The sequence below is a fragment of the Rhinolophus ferrumequinum genome, chromosome 23, assembly GCF_004115265.2.
Source record: "Rhinolophus ferrumequinum isolate MPI-CBG mRhiFer1 chromosome 23, mRhiFer1_v1.p, whole genome shotgun sequence".
Lineage (NCBI taxonomy): Eukaryota > Metazoa > Chordata > Mammalia > Chiroptera > Rhinolophidae > Rhinolophus > Rhinolophus ferrumequinum.
The window spans coordinates 21,821,778-21,840,817 of NC_046306.1; the positions used below are offsets into that span (position 1 = coordinate 21,821,778).

General features: G+C 53.2%; 1 protein-coding gene across 1 annotated transcript; it reads right to left on the reverse strand.

The window, feature by feature from the left end:
* Nucleotides 1-138: 138 nt before the first annotated feature.
* BPIFB2 (BPI fold containing family B member 2) lies at nt 139-17,875 on the reverse strand. The gene is made up of 16 exons (XM_033095025.1): nt 17,784-17,875; nt 16,853-16,995; nt 14,514-14,607; nt 12,893-12,997; nt 12,067-12,213; nt 11,228-11,288; nt 9,729-9,789; nt 5,944-6,035; nt 5,517-5,702; nt 5,232-5,285; nt 4,489-4,659; nt 3,944-4,011; nt 3,722-3,767; nt 2,899-2,962; nt 2,450-2,526; nt 139-876 (listed from the first exon to the last, which is right to left on the reverse strand). Exons 2-16 carry the CDS (start codon nt 16,959-16,961, stop codon nt 835-837), a joined length of 1,377 nt encoding a protein of 458 aa, XP_032950916.1. The 5' UTR covers nt 16,962-16,995; nt 17,784-17,875; the 3' UTR covers nt 139-834.
* Between the last annotated feature and the right edge of the window lie 1,165 nt (nt 17,876-19,040).

Sequence of the window (19,040 nt, forward strand, 5' to 3'; positions counted from 1 at the left end):
CAGGTTGGGGTGCTGGTGATAGAAGATAGAACGAGACATCTTATGTCTGGATTCTAGGAAGGTTGCAGTCCTCGGGATCCAGCTCTGAGATTCTGGGAGCATTCTTCTCCTTGCTGGGCCTCAGTCCCTGCATCTGTGAAATGGGACTCCACACCCTGCCTGTCTGACTCACACAGCTCTTATGAGGTTCTAGGAATAAGATGGGATGTGACACTGTAGAGTGGAAAAGGCATGAGACGTGCCACCAGGTAGGGAGAAGGGCCTAGATTGTCACCATGGCATTCATAACTTCCAGCTCTTCCGTGTTGTTCTCCAGGGTTCTCTTTCAAAATATGAGCTCCCCTGGGCATGGAGGTGATGGAGTGAACAGATAAGGTCAACAGAGATGTGGTCACATCTTCTTCTTCTCCCAGGCAGCTTTGGTGGCTCCAGGGACAGGCAGGAGCCAGGGACAGCAGGTAGGGAACTGGCCTTAGGTATGCAGAGAGTTCACTGGGGCTGGCTGGAAGTCACAGCTCAGAGAAGGTGTTTAATGCAAGAAAGAACAGGTCTGTACAGCCTGGAGGAGTGATGTGCTCCCCACAATGAGGGAGATGAAAGAAGGAGGTGGGGGAGGTGAGAGAAGAGGGCGGGGAGAAGCGGGGGAAGGATAGGATGGGAGGAAGTGAAGGAGGGAACCCATGCACGCAGTGAAGATTAAACAGCCCAGCTGGGCCATCCAGCTTGCTGCAGATGACTAAGTGTGGCTTTGCCTCAGTTTCCCAAGTGGCTTGAGGCAAGAGGGTCTCCAGAGCAGGGAGCTGGCCCACTCTTAGCTCTCCCAGTGGTCCCGCCTCAGCGCTGGTAAAGGAGTCCACTGGATACCACCACATAGCCCTGAAAGGCAAAGAAAACCACGGGCCAGGTCAGAGGCCACACAAGGACTGGTAGGACCCCCCAGCCACCCCATCAGCCTGTCTCTAAATTCATGCTCTGCCACTCTTGCTGTGTGTCCTGAGGACAGTCCTCTGCCTCTCTGAGCTCAGTTTCCTGCTCTGTCACTTGGAGATGGGTACAGCACCCACCTCAAAAAGCTACTATGAGGATGCAGTGAGATCACGCAGGCAGAGCCCTCCGCATGGTGCCCGCTTTGATGCGTGCTCCAAACATGGTCGGTGCCACCACTTTTTTATGGCTGGGACTCCAAACCACTGAGTGCCTTCTCCAAGTCCAAGTCTCCCCAGTAGAGCCAGGCATCCCCCATGTGTCCCTTCCTCTCTGCATTGCACTGCAGAAATGTCCCGCAGGGCCTGCTGATCTGTCATTCATTCGCTCAACCCGTTTTCATTGAGCCTCTACTACAAGCCAAACCCTGTACCAGGTACTGAGGACCCAGCAGAGAACAAGCTAGACCTTGCCCCTGCCCACGTGTAACCCCTACATGGTCCAACGCAGTAGTCATTAGTCACAGTGGCTAATTACATTTAAGTGAAATGAAATTTAATTTAATTTAAAATTCAGCTCCTTAGTTGCACTGGCCACATTTCAAGTACCCAGTAGCCACGTGTGCCCAGTGGCTGGACAGTGCAGAGGTCCATCCTTGCAGGAAGTTCTACTGGACAGTGCTGGTCTAGAGACTTTTAACTTCGGACCCAACTGGCTGGATTTGTGAATGTCACGGTGGGTCAGCCACTGACCACGCCTGTTTGGGGACGTCTTGGGGAAATTCCCACTAATCACCCTGGCTCCTCCATGTGCCTATTCTTCCTTCTTAGGGCAGTGGGTATCCCCAGTGCCTTGGGACCATAGTTCTTAAGCAACAAGGGCCCCTTCCTGGAAAGACATCAGTGGAGGGGCATGAATAACACTCAGACGTTGGGCTGGAGGGTCCTTGGCTGAGCTTTATGTCCTATGCATGTCTTGTTGAGTGAATTAGGAAGAATATTTCCTTTTTATATCCCAAGTGAAACAGAAGGAAGTTGTAGAATCTTACCTTGGGCAATGGGCAAAATTTCACCCTGGGGCCACAATTTCTGATCAGCGAAAGTGATTTTAGAAGGGTCAGGAAGCCCGTTCCCCACCCAGCCTGCAGAGGTTTATGTACAAAGCTGGAAGGACCCCCTCTGCCATCCTCCCCTAGACACCAAAGGGGCTGTGCCTACCCCGGAGTACAGAATCAAGGGATAATTAAAGGCTCTTGAGTGTGGCCTGGTGTGATATTTGATGAGGACTCAAGAGTGGGTGAAACCCTCCCACCAGTGGCTCTCGACATCCTGAATTTTGCATCTCATTGCAACTAAGGATTCATGGCATGGTCTTGGCAGGAGCAGGGAGCACCCCCAGGCCTGGCTGACCCCAAAGCCCCACTGTTCGCACTATAGGGAGAGAGAGAGGTGACCCCCACCTCTCTGAGCCCAGCCTCCTTCCAAGGGTGGAGGAGGCCCCTCTGGTCACACCTACAGACTCTCACCTCAAGGACAAAGACCTCAGGGGTAACATAGTGGAGGTTGACCACGTTGGGGAGGGCAACCCCCATGTCCAGGAGAGCTGCAGGAAGGAAAGGAGTAAACATGTTCAGCTGGGAGGCGGTGCCAGAGCACAACGTGGAGCGCAGCCAGTGCTGAAGTCCTCTGTGCATCGTGACACTGAGTTCCAGACACCCAGGAGGGGGCGGCCATTATTATCATACCCATTTTACAGAATGGAAAACTGAGGCTTCAGGAGGGAAAGGAACTTAGCTAAGATCATACAATTGCTAAACAGCCAAACCAAGATGTGCACACAGGCAGCTGGACTCCACAGGCCACCCTCTTAATCTGTGAGCCTGAGAGGTGGGAAGGGGGCTGGGACTGAGCCTGGAGTGGGTGTAGCGCAGGAGGGGAACAGAGGGGCCATCCTGGGGTGGAGGGCAGAGCTCACCATTGAGGTGGTCCAGCAGGGGCTTCTCGAACACGGTGCCCACAAGCGCACGCAGTTGATCCGTCTGCAGCCGCGGAGCCAGGGAGATGGGTAACCATAGGCCCACCCCAGTGAGGGGCCGGGAGAAATGGACAGGCAGGCCACATAGACACACAGATGGCAGAGGCACAAGGGCAGGGAGGAGGGCAGGTCACCCCTGTCCTGGCTTCAAGCAGAGCCCAACAACCCCCTGCGGCCAGATCAGCCTTCTGAGCAGCAGGCACCCAGGAACTGCTCGCCTGAGGGGAAGTGTGAAAAACCAGCCCCTGGCTGACTGACACTTACAGTGTAACCTAAAGGTGGCTGGCAGACTGCCTGGTGCCAGAAGGCTGCTGCGCTGTTGGTGCTAAACGATGGACACATGGGCTGACCATGGATAGACGGACGGGGGTACTGACTGACAAGCCAACCAACAAAGGCTGATGATGGTAACTCAGCCATGTCATGTGACCAAAGGCACAGCAACGCGGTCTGACGCTGACTTGTCTGATTAGCAATGGTCTCAGTGACTCTTGGCTGGTGAGTCACTGCCCACCAGGCAGGATGACAGGCAGGCCAGGCTGACTGACCCCACGGAAGAACCAAGGCTGACTGACCAGCTGACCAGCGGACAGAGCCCGGAAAAGGCTGACTGTCAACGAGTGGGTCCACTGCCTGACCACTGTCCTAAAGCACCCCAGGAGGAAGGCTGGCTATGGCGGCACATACAGGTGCCACCTTCCCCAGACCCAAGGCCTGCCCTACCCAGTGAGGGGGGCTCTGGGGACCCCGACCCCACACTCACATCAATGAAGCCCACATTGGAGGAGGCCACGGTGAGCTGGACTTCCCTGAAAGGGAAAAGGGAGAGTTAGAGACAGGACCCAGGGCCCACCCCCAGCCCCCAGTACTGCACCTACATTCCAACCTCCTCTGACCCTGTGACTGGTGGCACCGTGACGGGTGGTTGAGGGCCCACTGTACAGAGAAACACACTGAGGCTGCTGGGTCCAGAGGCCTTGCTTACCCTAGCACAGACGTGGTCCCCTGAAGCTTCGCTTTGGACATGGAGAGCTGGAGGCTGAGGTTCACTCCCTGGACATGTGGGGAGATCAGGGTCAAAGGGCACAAAGCCACGTGGGCGCTTTCAGCTGGCCACCAGTGACCCCTGCCTCCCACCCATCCCCCCACTCATTCAGGTGTTTGGGCATCACAGGCCATTGTGGGAGGTGAACAATAACCTAAGTAACCAAACAGGATGCTTTCAGAGAGTAGTAGGAGCCACAAAGGCAGAGTGGTGGCATGGAAAGGGTTACTGAGGACCATCTTTCTCAGGGTTTAAGCTGAGACCTGAAAGATGAGGAGAAGCCACTCATGCCAAGAGCCAGGGAAAGAGTGCCCTAGGAGCAGGGTACGACATGTGCAAAGGCAGGGATGTCCCGGCACATTGACGGAAGAGCAAGGAGACCAGTGCGGACAGAACAAAACAAGTGAGAAGAGTGAGGCAGGAAGTGAGGTCTACTTGAGAGTTGCCACCCTCCCAGACAGCCCCACGCAGCCCACTTCACTCACCACATTGAGGGAGAAAAGGGACTGGAAAGCCGAGTTGGAGGCCACAGCCAGGACTTCCACGAAAGGCTGCAGCCACAGTGTGGCGTTGTTGGTATGGAGTGTGACCACAGGCGTGGTACCCAGCCTCACCTTGAGCACCATGGGCATGGGACTGGGGAACTGGCGCGCCACCTGGGGAAGCGGAGAGGGAGAAAGGAAGGAGGGCACCTGGAGACCAAGGCTAGATGGTCTCTGTCTGTCCTTGTCATTCCTCTGATGTTGATCAAGCCACCCTTTGTACCTGACAAGCCCACAGAGACGGGGCCGCCACAGACCCCTGCCCTCGGGGATGCCCCGTCTGGGATAAGAGGCATGAAAACAGGCATAGCCTGTGTGATCTGTGCTAAAAGGGAGGGACACTCGGGGGCCATGGGAGCTCAGGGAGCCTCCTAGACCAGACTAGGGCTTTGGTCCTCCCCTAGGAGGTAATTCCCAAGCTTGCTCTTGAAGGTGGATAAGGGAAAGGAAGCAGAAAGAACACCCCAAGCAGAGAGCAGTGCTTGAGCATTTTTCCACAGGGAAAAGAAAGTAGCGTGATGTCTGGGCAAGCGGGGCCATCCCTGCGATGGAAGGGGTGCAGATGTAAGAGTAGATGCTGAACCCCACTTGGAACAGATATGAGTCAGCAGAAATCCTACAACCCAGAAAGCCTCCCAGCCCAATCCTGGTTCTTGGCCCCTGATATGACCAGAAATGTCACCAACCTCAGGGATGAGTTGGCCCAGCATGGAAGTGTTCAGCGGGTTGTCATCTGACTTCTGAAATCAAAACCCCCTCAACACCATGACAAAGTTTAGGGCAGCCACTCCCCAAGCTAGACCACCTCTTGTCTCCCCCAAACTCCCGTTTAACCCTTCAAACAGCCACCCTGTGGCCCCAAAATTCCAGCCGCCCCACCCACCCACAGTTGGGCCTCGGTGGGCTCTCCCTCGGCTGGGCCACAGGGTGCGCCTGCCCCATGTGCCCCAGGCAGCAGGTCCGGCCCTCACCAGCTGCCCTGTGATGTCCATGTTGAGGGCACCAGCCTTCTGCAGCAGCAGCAGGGCAGAGTCAAACAGGTCCTGGGAGAGACCCACGGTTGCCATGGTACTCTTGATGCCCACATGCTCTGGCAGCGTGAAGGGGGTGGCATTCACGGGCAGGACAATAGGCTTGCCCAGCAGGAAAAGAACAGCCTATGGGGAGGTGGGGGAGAGGGAGACAAGCAGTGGGGCATCAGTAGGGAGGTGACTCCATCATAGAACCTGGGCTCTGAGATGCCACCCACCCCAAGATGCCATATGTCCAGTCTCACACCTGGAAGGCTGTTCCAGCTTCTCTCCCCTCAACTTCCCTGCTCCTTTAAGAATCATCCAGAACATCAAGGACTCCAGAGGCAACAAGCCTCCAGCTCTGGGCTGACAAGGAGGAACTTACGTTGATATCCAAGGAAATGTAGTCCTTAGTGACGTTGGGAGGATTGATCATGAAATAGCGAATCTGGGACTCAGGACCCACAGGGTTGAGGCCTAAATGAAAACAGAATAAAGAAGAAAAGATGACATACTTAGCATCACCTACCAGCGCCTCATTTCTGCAGGAGAATCAGTTATCTGACTAGGTTACTTAGGCAGACCCAGCCCAAGAAACAGAGAGGGGGAAAGACTCTCGAGGAAGCAAACTAAAGTTGCGAAGTGCACACACCCAAAATTCAGGCAGTCACAACCTGTGGACTCTTAGTTTAGACACAATTCTAACAATTTTGGTTTCTGCTTTCCCACTGGATAGAAGACTAGAGACCCCAAATTAGAAGGAAGGAGAAGGGTCACACTAGGCACAAACACCCCCTGCCAAAGGCAAGAAATAACGACAGAAAAAGAAGGGAGCTCACGTTTACCAAGATCCAGATATTTGACTTATACTGTCTCATTCAGTCGTCACCACAGTCCTGTAAGTGTAGGAGCACATTTTACACACACACACACACACACACACACACACACACACACACCACGGTATCAATGCCTCCTACAGAAACTCAAAAGGCACAGGCCCCTGGGTCATTCAGTGCAGAGCACAGCAGTGCCTGCACCCCAAAGACCCTCAGGAGGTCTTGAAGGGAGGTGCAGCTGAGAGCCCAATTCCTACATGGCGGGTTCCCCCAAGGCTCAGAATATTCTGACTGAGAAGGTTACAAAGCATGAATCACTTGCAGGAACCATATCTCTGGTCATGGCGAGGTTAGACAACACGGCAGGTGAAGGCTCCACCCCACTGTCAGGAAAGCCAGTAGCTCCTCCCCCTAAAGACTCAGGATACCATAGGTTTTAATGCAAGTGTGTGTCCATTTCAATTTCTTTCTGATTTTCTATTGTCTCTTCTGGATTTAATTTTATTTTCTCTAATATTTTGGAAATTTCTTATAATTGTAAAAGCAGTATAATATGATCAGTGGTTGTCAAAGATTGGGGAGGGAAGAGGGGGGCAGCTCAAAGGAATTTTAGGGGCTGGTGGAATGTTCTGTATCTTGAGTGTGTTGGTAGTTACGTGACTGTATGCATTTGTTAAAACTCACAGAAGACACTCAAAAGGGTGAATTACTCTATGTCTTAAAAATGAATAAAAACATTTAAAATTTTAAAATGATAATACCTATTCATTATGGACATATAGAAAATTTTTTTGAAGATGGAAGTAATATAACCTCGAATCTAATTTCTTTTTCAGTATTTTCTTTTACAAAAATAAACTTTTCCTTCTCTCTCTGTAAAACTGGAGTAAAGCTATATATAGCTTTGGTCCTTTTTTTTTGTCTTTACAGAATGACATTATACCTTAGTTGAAAGAACAGGCTCTCAAGGCAAACTGCCTCAGTTTCTTCATCTGTAAAATGAAGCTAAAGACACTACAGTAAATATTAGCTTTCATTATATTGTATTTTCCCAGGCATGTTGCTTGGTGATTAAACGCCCCTTTAAACTATGCTTTTTAATGGCTCCTGTCACTCCGTGCTCTAGGTGTACATGACTCATGTAAACAGTCCCCCAAGGCTGGACACTTAGATTTCTTTTACTTGACTTGTTTAATTCCTCAAGACGCAAGCAAGGGCTGGTTTTTGGTATGAACCCAATTACAAGGAATCTTAAAGGAGAAAACACTGCTGAGGAGGAAGAAGGGAAGAACTAACATTTGTGGAGCCTATTGTACCCCAGGCACTGAACCTGTGCTTGTAGCAACCCATGGGGTAAGCAGGGATTTTGATCCCCATTTTTTGGATTGGAATGGTTAGGCTCAGAGAGATGGAGTTACTTCCCTAAGGTCACACAGCAAGTGAGCAGCAGGGCCAGAATTTAACCTCATGTCCTTCGTTTCCAAATCCAGTTTCCTTGACCCGTTGGTACCTCCTATTAAGGTAATATGGAGGTTGGGCAGTGAGGGGAGTGGGGGAAATCCAGGAATGTTCCCCAGACAAGGTGACTTTGAACTGGGCTGTGAAATGTGGGCAGAGCAGTGGGTAGATGTGAGGAGGAGAAAACCAGGGTGAGCTGGTGCATGGATGGCTCTAGCACCGTGCTGAGGATTTCAGACTCAGAGCCTCTGGTTTTCCCATCTACAAATTGGGGATGATGATGTCATCTCATAGGACTGTTGTTAGAAGTTTGCACAAGAAAGCCAAAGCTGCCTTAATATCAAAATATTCATTGAAGAACTCTCCACTATGGATAAAGGTGGACCCTGCCAGGCATCCCTGCTGGCTCCCCAAATCCTGCCCCCACACCCCTGCACACCTGTCCCAGACTGTGTGAGAGTTAGAAGCAAACCCCTGACTCAAAGGCAAAGCCAATGGACTGATTGCAAAGTGCAACTGCCAACAGTCACCAGCTCTGGATCTCACAAAGTCAATGACAGCGGCGTGGGAGAAACACTAGACTCCCAGGCAAAGCAAACAGATGAGAGAAGGTGTGCTTCAAACAGGAGCAGCTTCCAAACAGGCTTGTGAGAAAACAGAGGAAGCCCTGGATTATGTTCAGGGCTCACCGAGAACATATCACCCCCAAATCTACAGAGAATATATTCTTTGATCAGTCTGTGGATGGGTGGGGAATTGCCAGTGTATTTGGTAAATACTGATAAACACATAAATCGCTAAAAAGAAGGTGATGCTGACCTACTTTCATAGCTTTTCGTGTCCTGTTGTAAGATGAAGTCCTGCCAGAGCCTCGCGTGGGACGCACTGCGGCCACAGCTCTAAGTGGACTCTGTGGACCAGCTGCAAGCACCCGGGAGCCCAGCTGCGTCTGTGGTAGTGGAGGAAGGTGTGTGTGGTGGGGCGGTGACCAATGACTGATGGGAGTGAGTGGATATATACCCCAGCTCCTGCCCCTCGGGGAGCTTGTTAAGAGTGTTCTTCTCAGTCTCCAAGAGCCCCCCAAAGGGAGTGAGCCCCAGGAGCCCACAGCAGTAGCTGCTCCTTAACACACCTTCTGCCCGTGTCTCACTGCTTCCCTCCGCACCCAGTGGCCCGGGGACCACGCTCATTTGAGCCACTTGTACTAACATCCTCACCTCAAGGTCTGTTTCTGGGGCGATTAGCTAAGACAGTAGCCTTCTCCTGGTATATTCTTAGTACTCCCTGGATAATGGGGACCCCCTGAAAAATCCAGAGGTGGGACAAGCCTGATGGAAGATGGAGAGGAGACAGAGCCTTGACTCTGGGTGGTGGGTGGCCCCTGAGAAGGGAAACAGAAGCAAGGGCACTTGGGAGCAGAAGAGCTTGAGTTCTGTCAAGGACATGTTGAGTGGGAGGAGCCTGTGGGACTTCCAGGAGGAGGTGTCGGGAAGGAAATGGAATATAAGGGTCTGAGCCCTGAGTGGAGGGGAAAGGGAGAGAGTCGGGCAGAGTCTGACAAAGAATGTAGGAGATGAGGGAGCAAAACCAGAGGAGGAAGTGGGGCGTCGGAATCTCCAGGCAAGGGAGGAGGCAATTACAAGCTGCATGTGTTCCCCCTACACACACACACGCACACGCACACGCACGCACACGCACACGCTAAGCATTCCGAGATGTGGTTCTAGAATTTAGAGATTCACAGAATTCATCAATAATTGTTCAGTCATCCTACATTGACCCCCCAGGGATCTACCGTGATCCAGAGGGGGGCTTAAAGGGTCTTGGGGGCCCCAGAGTTCTCCTCCCCTCTCCCTGGGCTCCCAAGTCTTACCAATTAAAGTGCCCAGGTGGACATTGAGGCCCTGCACCAGGTTGGAGATGCCCAGGCACAGCTGCAGCAAGACAGAGGAGGCGGGGTTAGGGTGGCACTCAGGGCTGGGGCGCAAGGCTGGGAGGGTCCAGGATCCCTGTCTAAAAGCCTCCCCCAACCTGGACATCAAGGCCCGGGATCCCTTCCTTCCTCCACCACCCAGAGGGCATCTTCGGGCACCTCCTCTGAACACTAGGGTGTCAGAGGGGAAGTTGGGGACCGTGGGCATCGAGGAAAGAACAGGGGCCGTGAGACACAGCAGAGGTGGCCACAAGGGGGCCTGGGCAACCGAGGCAGGGAGCCTGTTGCATCAGGGCCCAGAGGGCCAGCTGGTGGGAGGGTGCTACCTGCGGTGTTGGCAGGCAGTGGTCAGCAAGCCAGGCCAGGGAGACTGGAGTTCTCCGAGGCACAGTGGCAGCCAGAGAAGCGTGTTAAGCTGGGGGTCACTGTGAGAGAAAGTGGGGCCGAGGAGAGAATGCAAGGCCAGGGTGGTCACTGTCTGGTCCAGGCAAGAGCTGGTGAGGCTGAGCCGGGTGAGGCCAGGAAGCAGGGGAGTGGACCAGGTCTGGCTATACTGCCTTTAGCCCTTAGGCCTCATTTTTCTCATCTGCAAGATGGGAATGCTGAGGCCTGCCTCCAGGTGGGTGTGGGACGGATGCAGGGGTTCATTTGGCCTCCACTACTGCCCCTTAAAGGAGTTGGAGGTGAGGTGGAAAGGGGCAGAGATGGAGACCCAGCTGGCTCCCCCTCGGCAGAAGACCCCTGGCCCCTGGGGCACCGTTTCTCACCTAGTCAGCCACAGGCAGCTAAGAACAAGAGCTAAAATAGCAACAAGAACAGCAGCACCCACTATGTGCAAGCTGTCCTAAACCCTTCATGGCTGTTAATTTGCTCAACCTCAGGCCAGCCTATCAGGATGTTTACTGTGTGCATTGCTGATGTGGAATCAGGAGCCGTGGGAGGTTACGGGGACCTGTCCAAGGTTCAAGCTGGGAAGGAGCGGAATCAGGATTCAAACCCAGGCCCGACCAGACATCGATCTGGTTCCAGTGCCCGTGCCCTTGTCCACTTATATTTTATCTCCTTTTCACAAGCTACGTGGGCTCTGAAAGCATTGCCCCCGTCTCGCCCTCTAGTATGGAATTAGGGCTGGCCCAAGAGAATGAGCCTCCCTCCTCTGCCACCACCCCCAAACCCGCCCTTGTTTGAGCCTCCCTGTCACTGCCCTGGACCATCACCCCAGTCTTTTCCCTGCCCTCATGGGAAAATTGGAGGAGCTTCCTGAAGGGCCTTCTATAACCAACTAGATAGATAGATCATAGATAGATAGATAGAGAGATAGATAGATAAATGCTTGAGAGCAGTAACCATCCCAGTCTCCCCATGCCTGCATCATTCACCACACCTGCTGAGGTAAGCGATGCCCTCCTTCCCAAGAGGTCTGGCAGGGGATCCTTTACCTTGTTACGCAGGACAGCTTTGATGTGCTGCTGTACCCGGACCAGCAGTGCGGGAGTCACGCTAAGGGAGAGACACGGGAAGGACTCCTGAGCTCTGGGTCAATGTTTGCGGTCCTGTCTCTCTTGGCAAAGCCGCCAGTGTAATTTATACCCAACTTTTCTCTGGGGAAAAGTCCAGTCCAAAATACTCAACGACCTCACAGCCAGCCTCCGCCCACGTGTGGGAAAGTAGAGACAAAATGGAGGGGATTCACAGGCAGTGAGTTAGTCAGCATTTGAACCTGGCTCCAGCATTTGCCAGCTGTGTGACCTTAGGCAAGTCACTTAACTGCTCTGTGCCTCCATCTGTTCTCCTGTAAAATGGGGGAAATACTTACACCCTCCTGGCAGGGTTATTGTGAGACAATGCTCAGAAAGGGCCTGGAACATGAGCAGCACACAGCAGGTGCTCTGGAAGCGGGAGCTGCTGTTAGTGTTAGATGAGGACACGAGAGGCCACCTCATACGGTGACAGTTCGGCAGGTCCCAGCCCCCTAGGCCTCAGACTCCCCATCTATGCAGAGAGGGGGAGCCCTCTGAGGTCCCTAATAGAGATAAGAGCCCAGAATCCCTTCCTGAATAGTACATTAAAGGCTATAGTGTGCATTGTCACATGGTGAGGACACAGGCTCTGGCTGCACACTCACTGTGTGACCTCGGGCAAGTCCCTACCCCTCTCTGAGCCTCAGTATGCTCAGCCATAAAACGGGTGTAATAATGGGGGTCTCAGACCCATTGTGGCAATTGGATGAAGGCTTGAGTAGGAAGGTGGAGAAATGGCACGACAGCCCAGCACCCACCTGTGGTTGCCATGCAACACAATGGCATTGCTGAAGAGTGAGAGGCAAGAGGAAATGCTGACCACGGGGGTCCCGATGGAGCCCTGGTCCACGCGGGCATCGGCCAGCAGTACCACGGGCAGGATCAGCTCCAGCGGCTCTGGGACGCTGCAGGAACATCAGTCCTGAGCCCCAGCTGCACCGCCCAGCAGGCCCACCCTGACCGATTCGAGACATTGGAAATCCCCAGCCCATGCCTGCCCTACACTTGACACAGGCAGGACCCCCACTCAGCAAGAAATGGTCGCATCTGACCCCCCAAACTCCACTTAGGGTCACAGACGTTACAGCACATGGGTATGAACTCTGGCTCCCCATATCCTTTCACTGTGAGACTCTGGGCCAGTCATTCCTCATACTGAGTCTCAGTTTCTTCTTCTGTATAATGGACATAAGGGCTGCGCTGAGTTTTCTATGAGGTAGTCGTGTGAAAACACCCTGCTTGGAGCCTGTCCCACAGTAAGCACTTATAAAATAGTAGTGTCAGGAAATAGGAGTTAAAATAAGAGATCCCTTTGAAGGCCTAGTTCATAGTTTGAAAATTAAATGCATATAAAGTGACTGATGGACAGAAATAATTCTGATAGCTATATTATTGAGTACCTACTATGTGCCTTGCACTGTGAAAGAGGGGACGTAATTGTAATTACAGCAATGAATCCATTCGCTGCAACCCTCATAGCCCTACTGCGAGGTTTCATCCAACTAAAGGTGTTGGAGAAGTGAAATGACTCTGATCATCCCAGGAAATCCTCCTGACCCTCCCCCAACAAAGAGAGTCACTCACCGAAAGACCTTGAAAGTAAGATTGGCTGCTGCCAACAAGCGTACCCCAAAACCGTCAATGAAATTCAGGTGGAGGTGGGTCACCTGGACATTCAGAATCTGAACTCTGCAGGATAGGAATAGAGGTGGCAGGGTTTAATGGGGAGCCTTAAACCATGGAATCAACTCTGGTGTGGGTGCCCTGAACCATATCCACACTGTGGATTTTATAAAGGACTTTCTGACTATTGGAACCACGCGATGCGGAATAAGTAGTGAGCTCTCCATCATAGGGGGCATGCAAGCCATGTATAGACAACTAGCTGGCAGGGAAAGTATGCAGAGAGGACCCCAGTGCTGGATGGGAATTGGTGAGGTGATTTATCAGGTCTTGGAGGGATTTCAGTATCTGACTGAAGTCTGGACAGCTGGGAAGGTGGGAAAAGAAAGCCTTCAGGACCTACAAAAGGCAGAAATCCCCTCCATAACATTCTAGTCAACAGCTTTGGCTTGTAGCCCTCCAGCAACAGGGAGCTCACTCCCTTCAAAGATGCCTGTTCTGATTGCTAAGCACTTTCCAACTAATTTTTTATTTCTTTTTTTCCCTAAATGAAAGTCTTTTTTTTTCCTGCACAGTAGTAGTCGGTAGTGATTCAGCTACTACAAACGGTATAAATTTTAAAAGTCACATCAAAACTCCACCCTCAAGCCCTCTCACTGTTAGTATTTGAGTGACATCCTTCCATAACTCTCCTTAGGATACAAGCTGACCGAGAACCTGTTTTCTTTTCACTCGACAACCATGCTGGATGTGTTCCCACATCGACAAACAAGGACCCTCCGCGCTACAGGTAAACAGTCATTTGCTGAGCAGTGGGGTAGGTAGTCCTTTATGTGGCAAGACTACAAATCATTTAGGAACCTCGATTGTTAGGTATTGATGTCATTGCCAGTTCTCCACCGTTATCAACCACGCCGTGAGCAGCATCCCAGCCCTATCCTCGGGGCTTCAAACTGGGGGGCCTTCTAGCCAGCAGCTTTTCTTACCCACCTGTATTAAATGTTTTTAAGTTAGTTGCCATCATTCAAAACTTGATTTTTTTATATATATTTCTCTTAGGATTCCAGAGAACTGGCAATAGTGAGTCTGTGTCCCCACATGGATGGGGACAATTGGCCCAACCCCTGGAAGGGTCTGAGTTTGAGACACCCCCACCTACCTCTGTCTTTGAGTCTCCATGCATTACCAGGGGGTGTGGGGTAAATTATACTCATATTTGTGGCTAAATTCAGTGTCTAGCTTTTGGAGGCAGTAGCCAAGGGTCCTGCCAGCCCTGGGGATTCAGAGCCACAGTCTTGGCCCCCGGAGGCCGAAATCTACTAATTCAAAAGTGCCAGGCCCCCCTGTTTCCACCTTGGTTCCATTTCCTAAATCCTCTGTGACCACTCACCTAATAGGTGAGAGTATCTAACCTGGTGAGGGAAGCCCTCATCTAGCTGATGGGGAAACATTCACCTATATATGAGGGTACTCACTCAGTGGGCTGGGGCATTTTTCCCAGAGGGTGGGAGGACTCACCTGGCAGGTGGGAACACTCACCTGATGAGAGGAGCAACCTTATCTGGAGAGCGGGAGCACTCACCTGGTTGGCTGAAGCACCTCTCCACTCTGGTCCAAGAAATGTGGGAGAGTGACCTGCAGGGCCCGCTGCAGAGGGGCTTTCCCAATTTCAGACACTGTGGCCAGAGGAGGGTGAGGTCAGGCTGCCCTCAGAAGCCACCCAGGAAGAGCACACCACCCACCATCTGCCCTGCACCCTGAGCAGAGAGGACTCACAGACTGGAAGGGGTGGGCTTGTCCAAGGGCACGCAGGGGCCAGCTGGCTCCCCACTAGCCCTCCCTGGGTGCTCTCCTCACACCAGGGCTCCAAGGCATGCCTTTCCTCTCTTGCTCTGCCTCTCCAAATCCTACTGTCTACCCCATTCCTCAGAAACAATAATACCCTTTGACCTTTTGCAAGACTCTGATGGGATCCCACTTCCTCTGGAACGTCCCCGAGTCCCCAAGCAGAGGGGCCCATGAAAGGGGTTAGAAGCTGAAGACTCTGGAATCTCTCAGATTCTGGGTGCAAACCCCAGCTCTGCTACTCACTACCTGTGTGGCTGCTCTGTGCCTCAGTTTCCACACCTATAAATTTAGTGGTCATAATGGTACCCATCACATAAGGTCCTTGCCATGGCTCAGTGCACAATCAGTGTTAGCTCCCTCCGTTGCTCTCTATTTTGGGGATAATAATGGCTATCACTTCTATTGGGCCTCCTTTGTGCCAGGCCCTGTTCTGGGGGCTTTGCTTTTCCTCACAATTCTGTCTATGGCACAGGTACTGGATTATGCCCAGTTTACTGAGAAGTGAGGACACGTGGCAAGGGGAAGTCAGATCTGGGCTGACGCACCTGGCTCCCCAGCCCTTGGACTTCCTCGTGTACCTGTGCTGCTGGACATAGGGAGATGCTGATGAAACAGGAGTGGAATTAAAATGAGAGGTGGTGGTGCTGCCAGGGAGCGTGGGATGAGCCAAGAGGCCTGAACTGTGCTCAGACTCATGTGTAACCTGGGGAAGCGCCTGTGCCTCCCTCGTCCTCAGTTGCCCCAGACCTGAGCATAAAGGTCTTTATGCTCCCAATGCCCCTCTCCAGCCTGACCATCTGTGGCTGAGCCAAGACTCACACCCAGGCCTCTGGACCTGTGCTCCCCAACACAGGGCTTGAACTCTGGGACTTGCAGACAGGGATTTGAAAGACACCATTAAGAAGCCACTCAACCTGGCCTTGGAAAGACCTCTTTGCAGAGGCATGGGCCTCCTGCCGGATTTCTGCCAAGAACAAACACAAGCAGGTACGCCCGGAGGGCTCTCAGGGACAAAGGAGGCTCACGTGGCACAGGCGGAGGGGGGTGGCCTGTGGAGGGCAGTGGCCGCCTGTGTCTGCCAGTCGGCATCCGTGCATGGCCCCGTGTTCCAGGCACACTCGAACACGGATCACTGACCCCTTTCAGCGCCCGCCCGTCTTCCCGGATACAAGGTCCCAGAAGGCTGTGTGTGCACCAGGGGGCCCTGCTGCTTCTCTGCTGCTTCCCTCTCTCACTGCTTCCTATGCACCCTGGGCCAGTGACAGTCCCTTCTGCTGTCTGACCTGCTGTCTGACATGATCTAAGTTTGGTCTGGCCTCGGGGCAAACAGCTTCTGATTTCTCACCCCTGACCTACCTTCAGTAGGACCCCAAAAGCCTCCCCAGGGGCAGCTGGAAAGGGAGGTGTGCAGATTTTGTCCCTTCCTGGGCCTAAGTTTTCTCACTGTGCCTTCCCCAGGGGGTGGAGCAGATTCACTGGACAGCGGTCTTGCCCGAGATGGGCCGGGTCAGGGGCTGGTTCTTGTCACTGTGAGCCCAGCAGGGACCTAACTCCATGCTCCCTGCTAGTCATGCCTTCCCTGGCACATGTGTGCATGCAGGCTCCCCACGCACACACATACAGCCAGGCTGTGAAGCCACACCTGTATACACACATCCAGGCACCATGGCACTTGCACATGTGCCCATGGGTAGGCACCCATCCAACACTCAAGTACACACAAGGGCCCATCTCCATGAATTTTCAAGCTCCGACACACACAAGTAAAAGTAGCCATTCAAACCGACACATGCCCACTCGACTGGACCTGTGAGCAGGCACACTGGCATATGGGACACCGCATACAGCCGCACTCAGGAATTCACCTAATAAATATTTGTTGAACAGCACTGTGCCAGGTGCTGTCTGGGAGCCAGGGACACAGTGACAGAGAAGATCCGGACCCTCAGGGGGCTTTTGAGTTCACACATACCCATGCACACTTAGGATTGTACACACACAGGCAAACATGGACTCACGTGCACACGCTCATGCTCAGATACACATGGGACAACCCAGCATCATGTCTCTTACCGTAACTCAGCACGGCCTTGTTGAGTCTGACCACGGTGCCCGGTATGGAGGTGCCAACCACGGGCAGCAATAGAGCCAACAGCAGGCCCAGCCCGCATGCCCGAGCCATGGCGTCCTGGCCACTGCCCCTTAAGATCTGTGGCCTGGGGTGGGAACAAGCATCGGGGAACTTGTCCAGAATGCCCCCCCCACACACGCAGCCTGGAGGTCACAAGCTCTGAGTGCTGATCCCGCCCCTGCCCCAGGCCCCGCACATCAGTTTAGCATCTCTGCATTGGGAAGACTCGCTTTCCCCTGCCTGCTTCGTCAGGAACTACGAAGGGATCTGGTCTGGAAATGGCCCCCAAGGCCCAGAGAAGACGTGGCCTTGCCTAAGGCCACAGAGCAAACTAGAGCTGGTGCAGGACCCAAGCCATGCAGGAGGAAGTCGGTGACACTCTCAGATTGGGAGACGGACAACAGCTTCCTGTCCCAAGGAAAGAGTCCAGGCCCACCATCCTGAGACCCAGGGCTGCGTCACCAGATCCCAGGAGTCCAGCCCCGTTTGACACCCTAGCCCCCCGAACCCAGCCAGGGGAGGACCAGGGTGGCTCCTATCCTCATCTCATCCTGTGCCAGGTAAAGAATGTCTGGAAAGTGGGGCTCTTCACAGCCCCCTGGCCTCTCCTGACCCAGCACAGCTGATTGGGCAGATCTGTGCTCAACGGGGAGAGAGGAGCGAGGCGGGAAGGAGAGGCCACTGCCCGGAACGGCTGCGTCCCGGCCTGTGAGGCCACGCTCCTCAATCAATGGGCAGCACTTCCCCAGAGTCCTACAGCAAGACCAGGGGTGGGCCCCTCTGCGGAAGGTAGTTGGAAGTAGGGTCTCCATTAAACAGATGGAAAAGTCGAGGCTCCTCTTTGGAGGAGTACCAGTCCATTCCCAGTCCTACCTCAGGTGGTTTCTGGAACAGGTAGACTCTGAGACCCAGCCAAGCCCTCCTCTGCCCCACGCAGGTGCGGAAGCTGCTTTATGAGGCTCCCTGATATGGAGGGCCCACCGGGAAGGGATGTGGGGAGGGACAGGTTTGCTTGTGGTTGCAAGTGTTTTCCTTGCAAACATGGCCTGTGCCAGAGTCTCATCTCACATGGGCAGTGGGGCTGCCACGTAGCCAGGCCCAGCTGCCAACCACTGCAAGACCCTGGGGTTGGGCAGCTTTGGAGCCTCAAAGGCCAAAAGATCTCTGGAAGGAGGGCTGCTCCAAGGAGGGTACCCTCATTACCCCAGACCCGTGAGGAAGGGGATGCCCAATGTCAGGGGGATGGCTGCAGTACCCTCTCAGGCCTGGTGCCGCCACGCTAGCCCAGAAACATCAGCTTTTTCGGAGGAGCAGGAGGCTACCTGAGCCTCAAATCCAGGGACTGACTGAGCCCTGATCCTGGTCACACACTGAGCCCTGATCCTCATCAGACATTGAGCCCGAACTGAAAGGGCAAACGGACAAGAGGGTGTGGATGACCCAGTCCCTGCTACGTAACAGCCCAGCGTATCCCACTCTCCAAATGCACATTTCACTCACAATGGATTTAGCCCATTCTGTCTTTCCACACTACAAACTCCAGGCTCCCCCTGGGCTACATGGGGCCCAAAGAACTGTGTGCACATAAAGGAATTTATATATATATATAGAAGGGTTACGTGTGTGTTTATACTATGTGTGTGACTGTGTGTGCATAGCCGTGTACACATGTGCGTGAGGCCATAATTACTGGCATCAGAGGCCAGTGTGTTTGTGTGCGTGTGAACATGAAATGGGCATGCTGACGTATCGGTTTATGTTGTTCCATGCCTGTTTACATGACCCTATATGAGTGCAGGTGTGGGGAATTCTGTGTACAGTATGTGCATGTGGGCTTGGTACACTGAGTGTGTCTGCGGATCTGTGCGTACTCAGTGTTAAGAGCACGTATAGATGTGTACATGTGTATAGGGACTATTTCCTGGTATTACGGGGTGTATATGTGTTTGTGTGTGTGCATACATGTGGGCATGGGAGGTGACGGCATAACTGCAGGGAAGACCCCTTCGTTTCTGGCTCGCCTGGGGTACAGGCACCAGGGACCTTGAGGACTTCTCCCACACCAGAGCCCTCCGTGGTTCCCAGCCACTCCACACCAGCCCAAATACCATGCCCAGAGCCCAGGCCCAT

What these genes read in the sequence shown, in the direction of transcription:
- BPIFB2 (XM_033095025.1), bottom strand. Translation starts at nt 16,961, where the DNA reads ATGGCTCGGGCATGCGGGCTGGGCCTGCTGTTGGCTCTATTGCTGCCC. An exon ending in TGGACATCACAGGGCAGCTG is followed by an intron (nt 5,286 to 5,516) that starts GTGAGGGCCGGA and finishes TTTTGATTTCAG; the next exon opens with AAGTCAGATGACAACCCGCT. An exon ending in CCCTTTTCTCCCTCAATGTG is followed by an intron (nt 4,012 to 4,488) that starts GTGAGTGAAGTG and finishes CCACATGTCCAG; the next exon opens with GGAGTGAACCTCAGCCTCCA.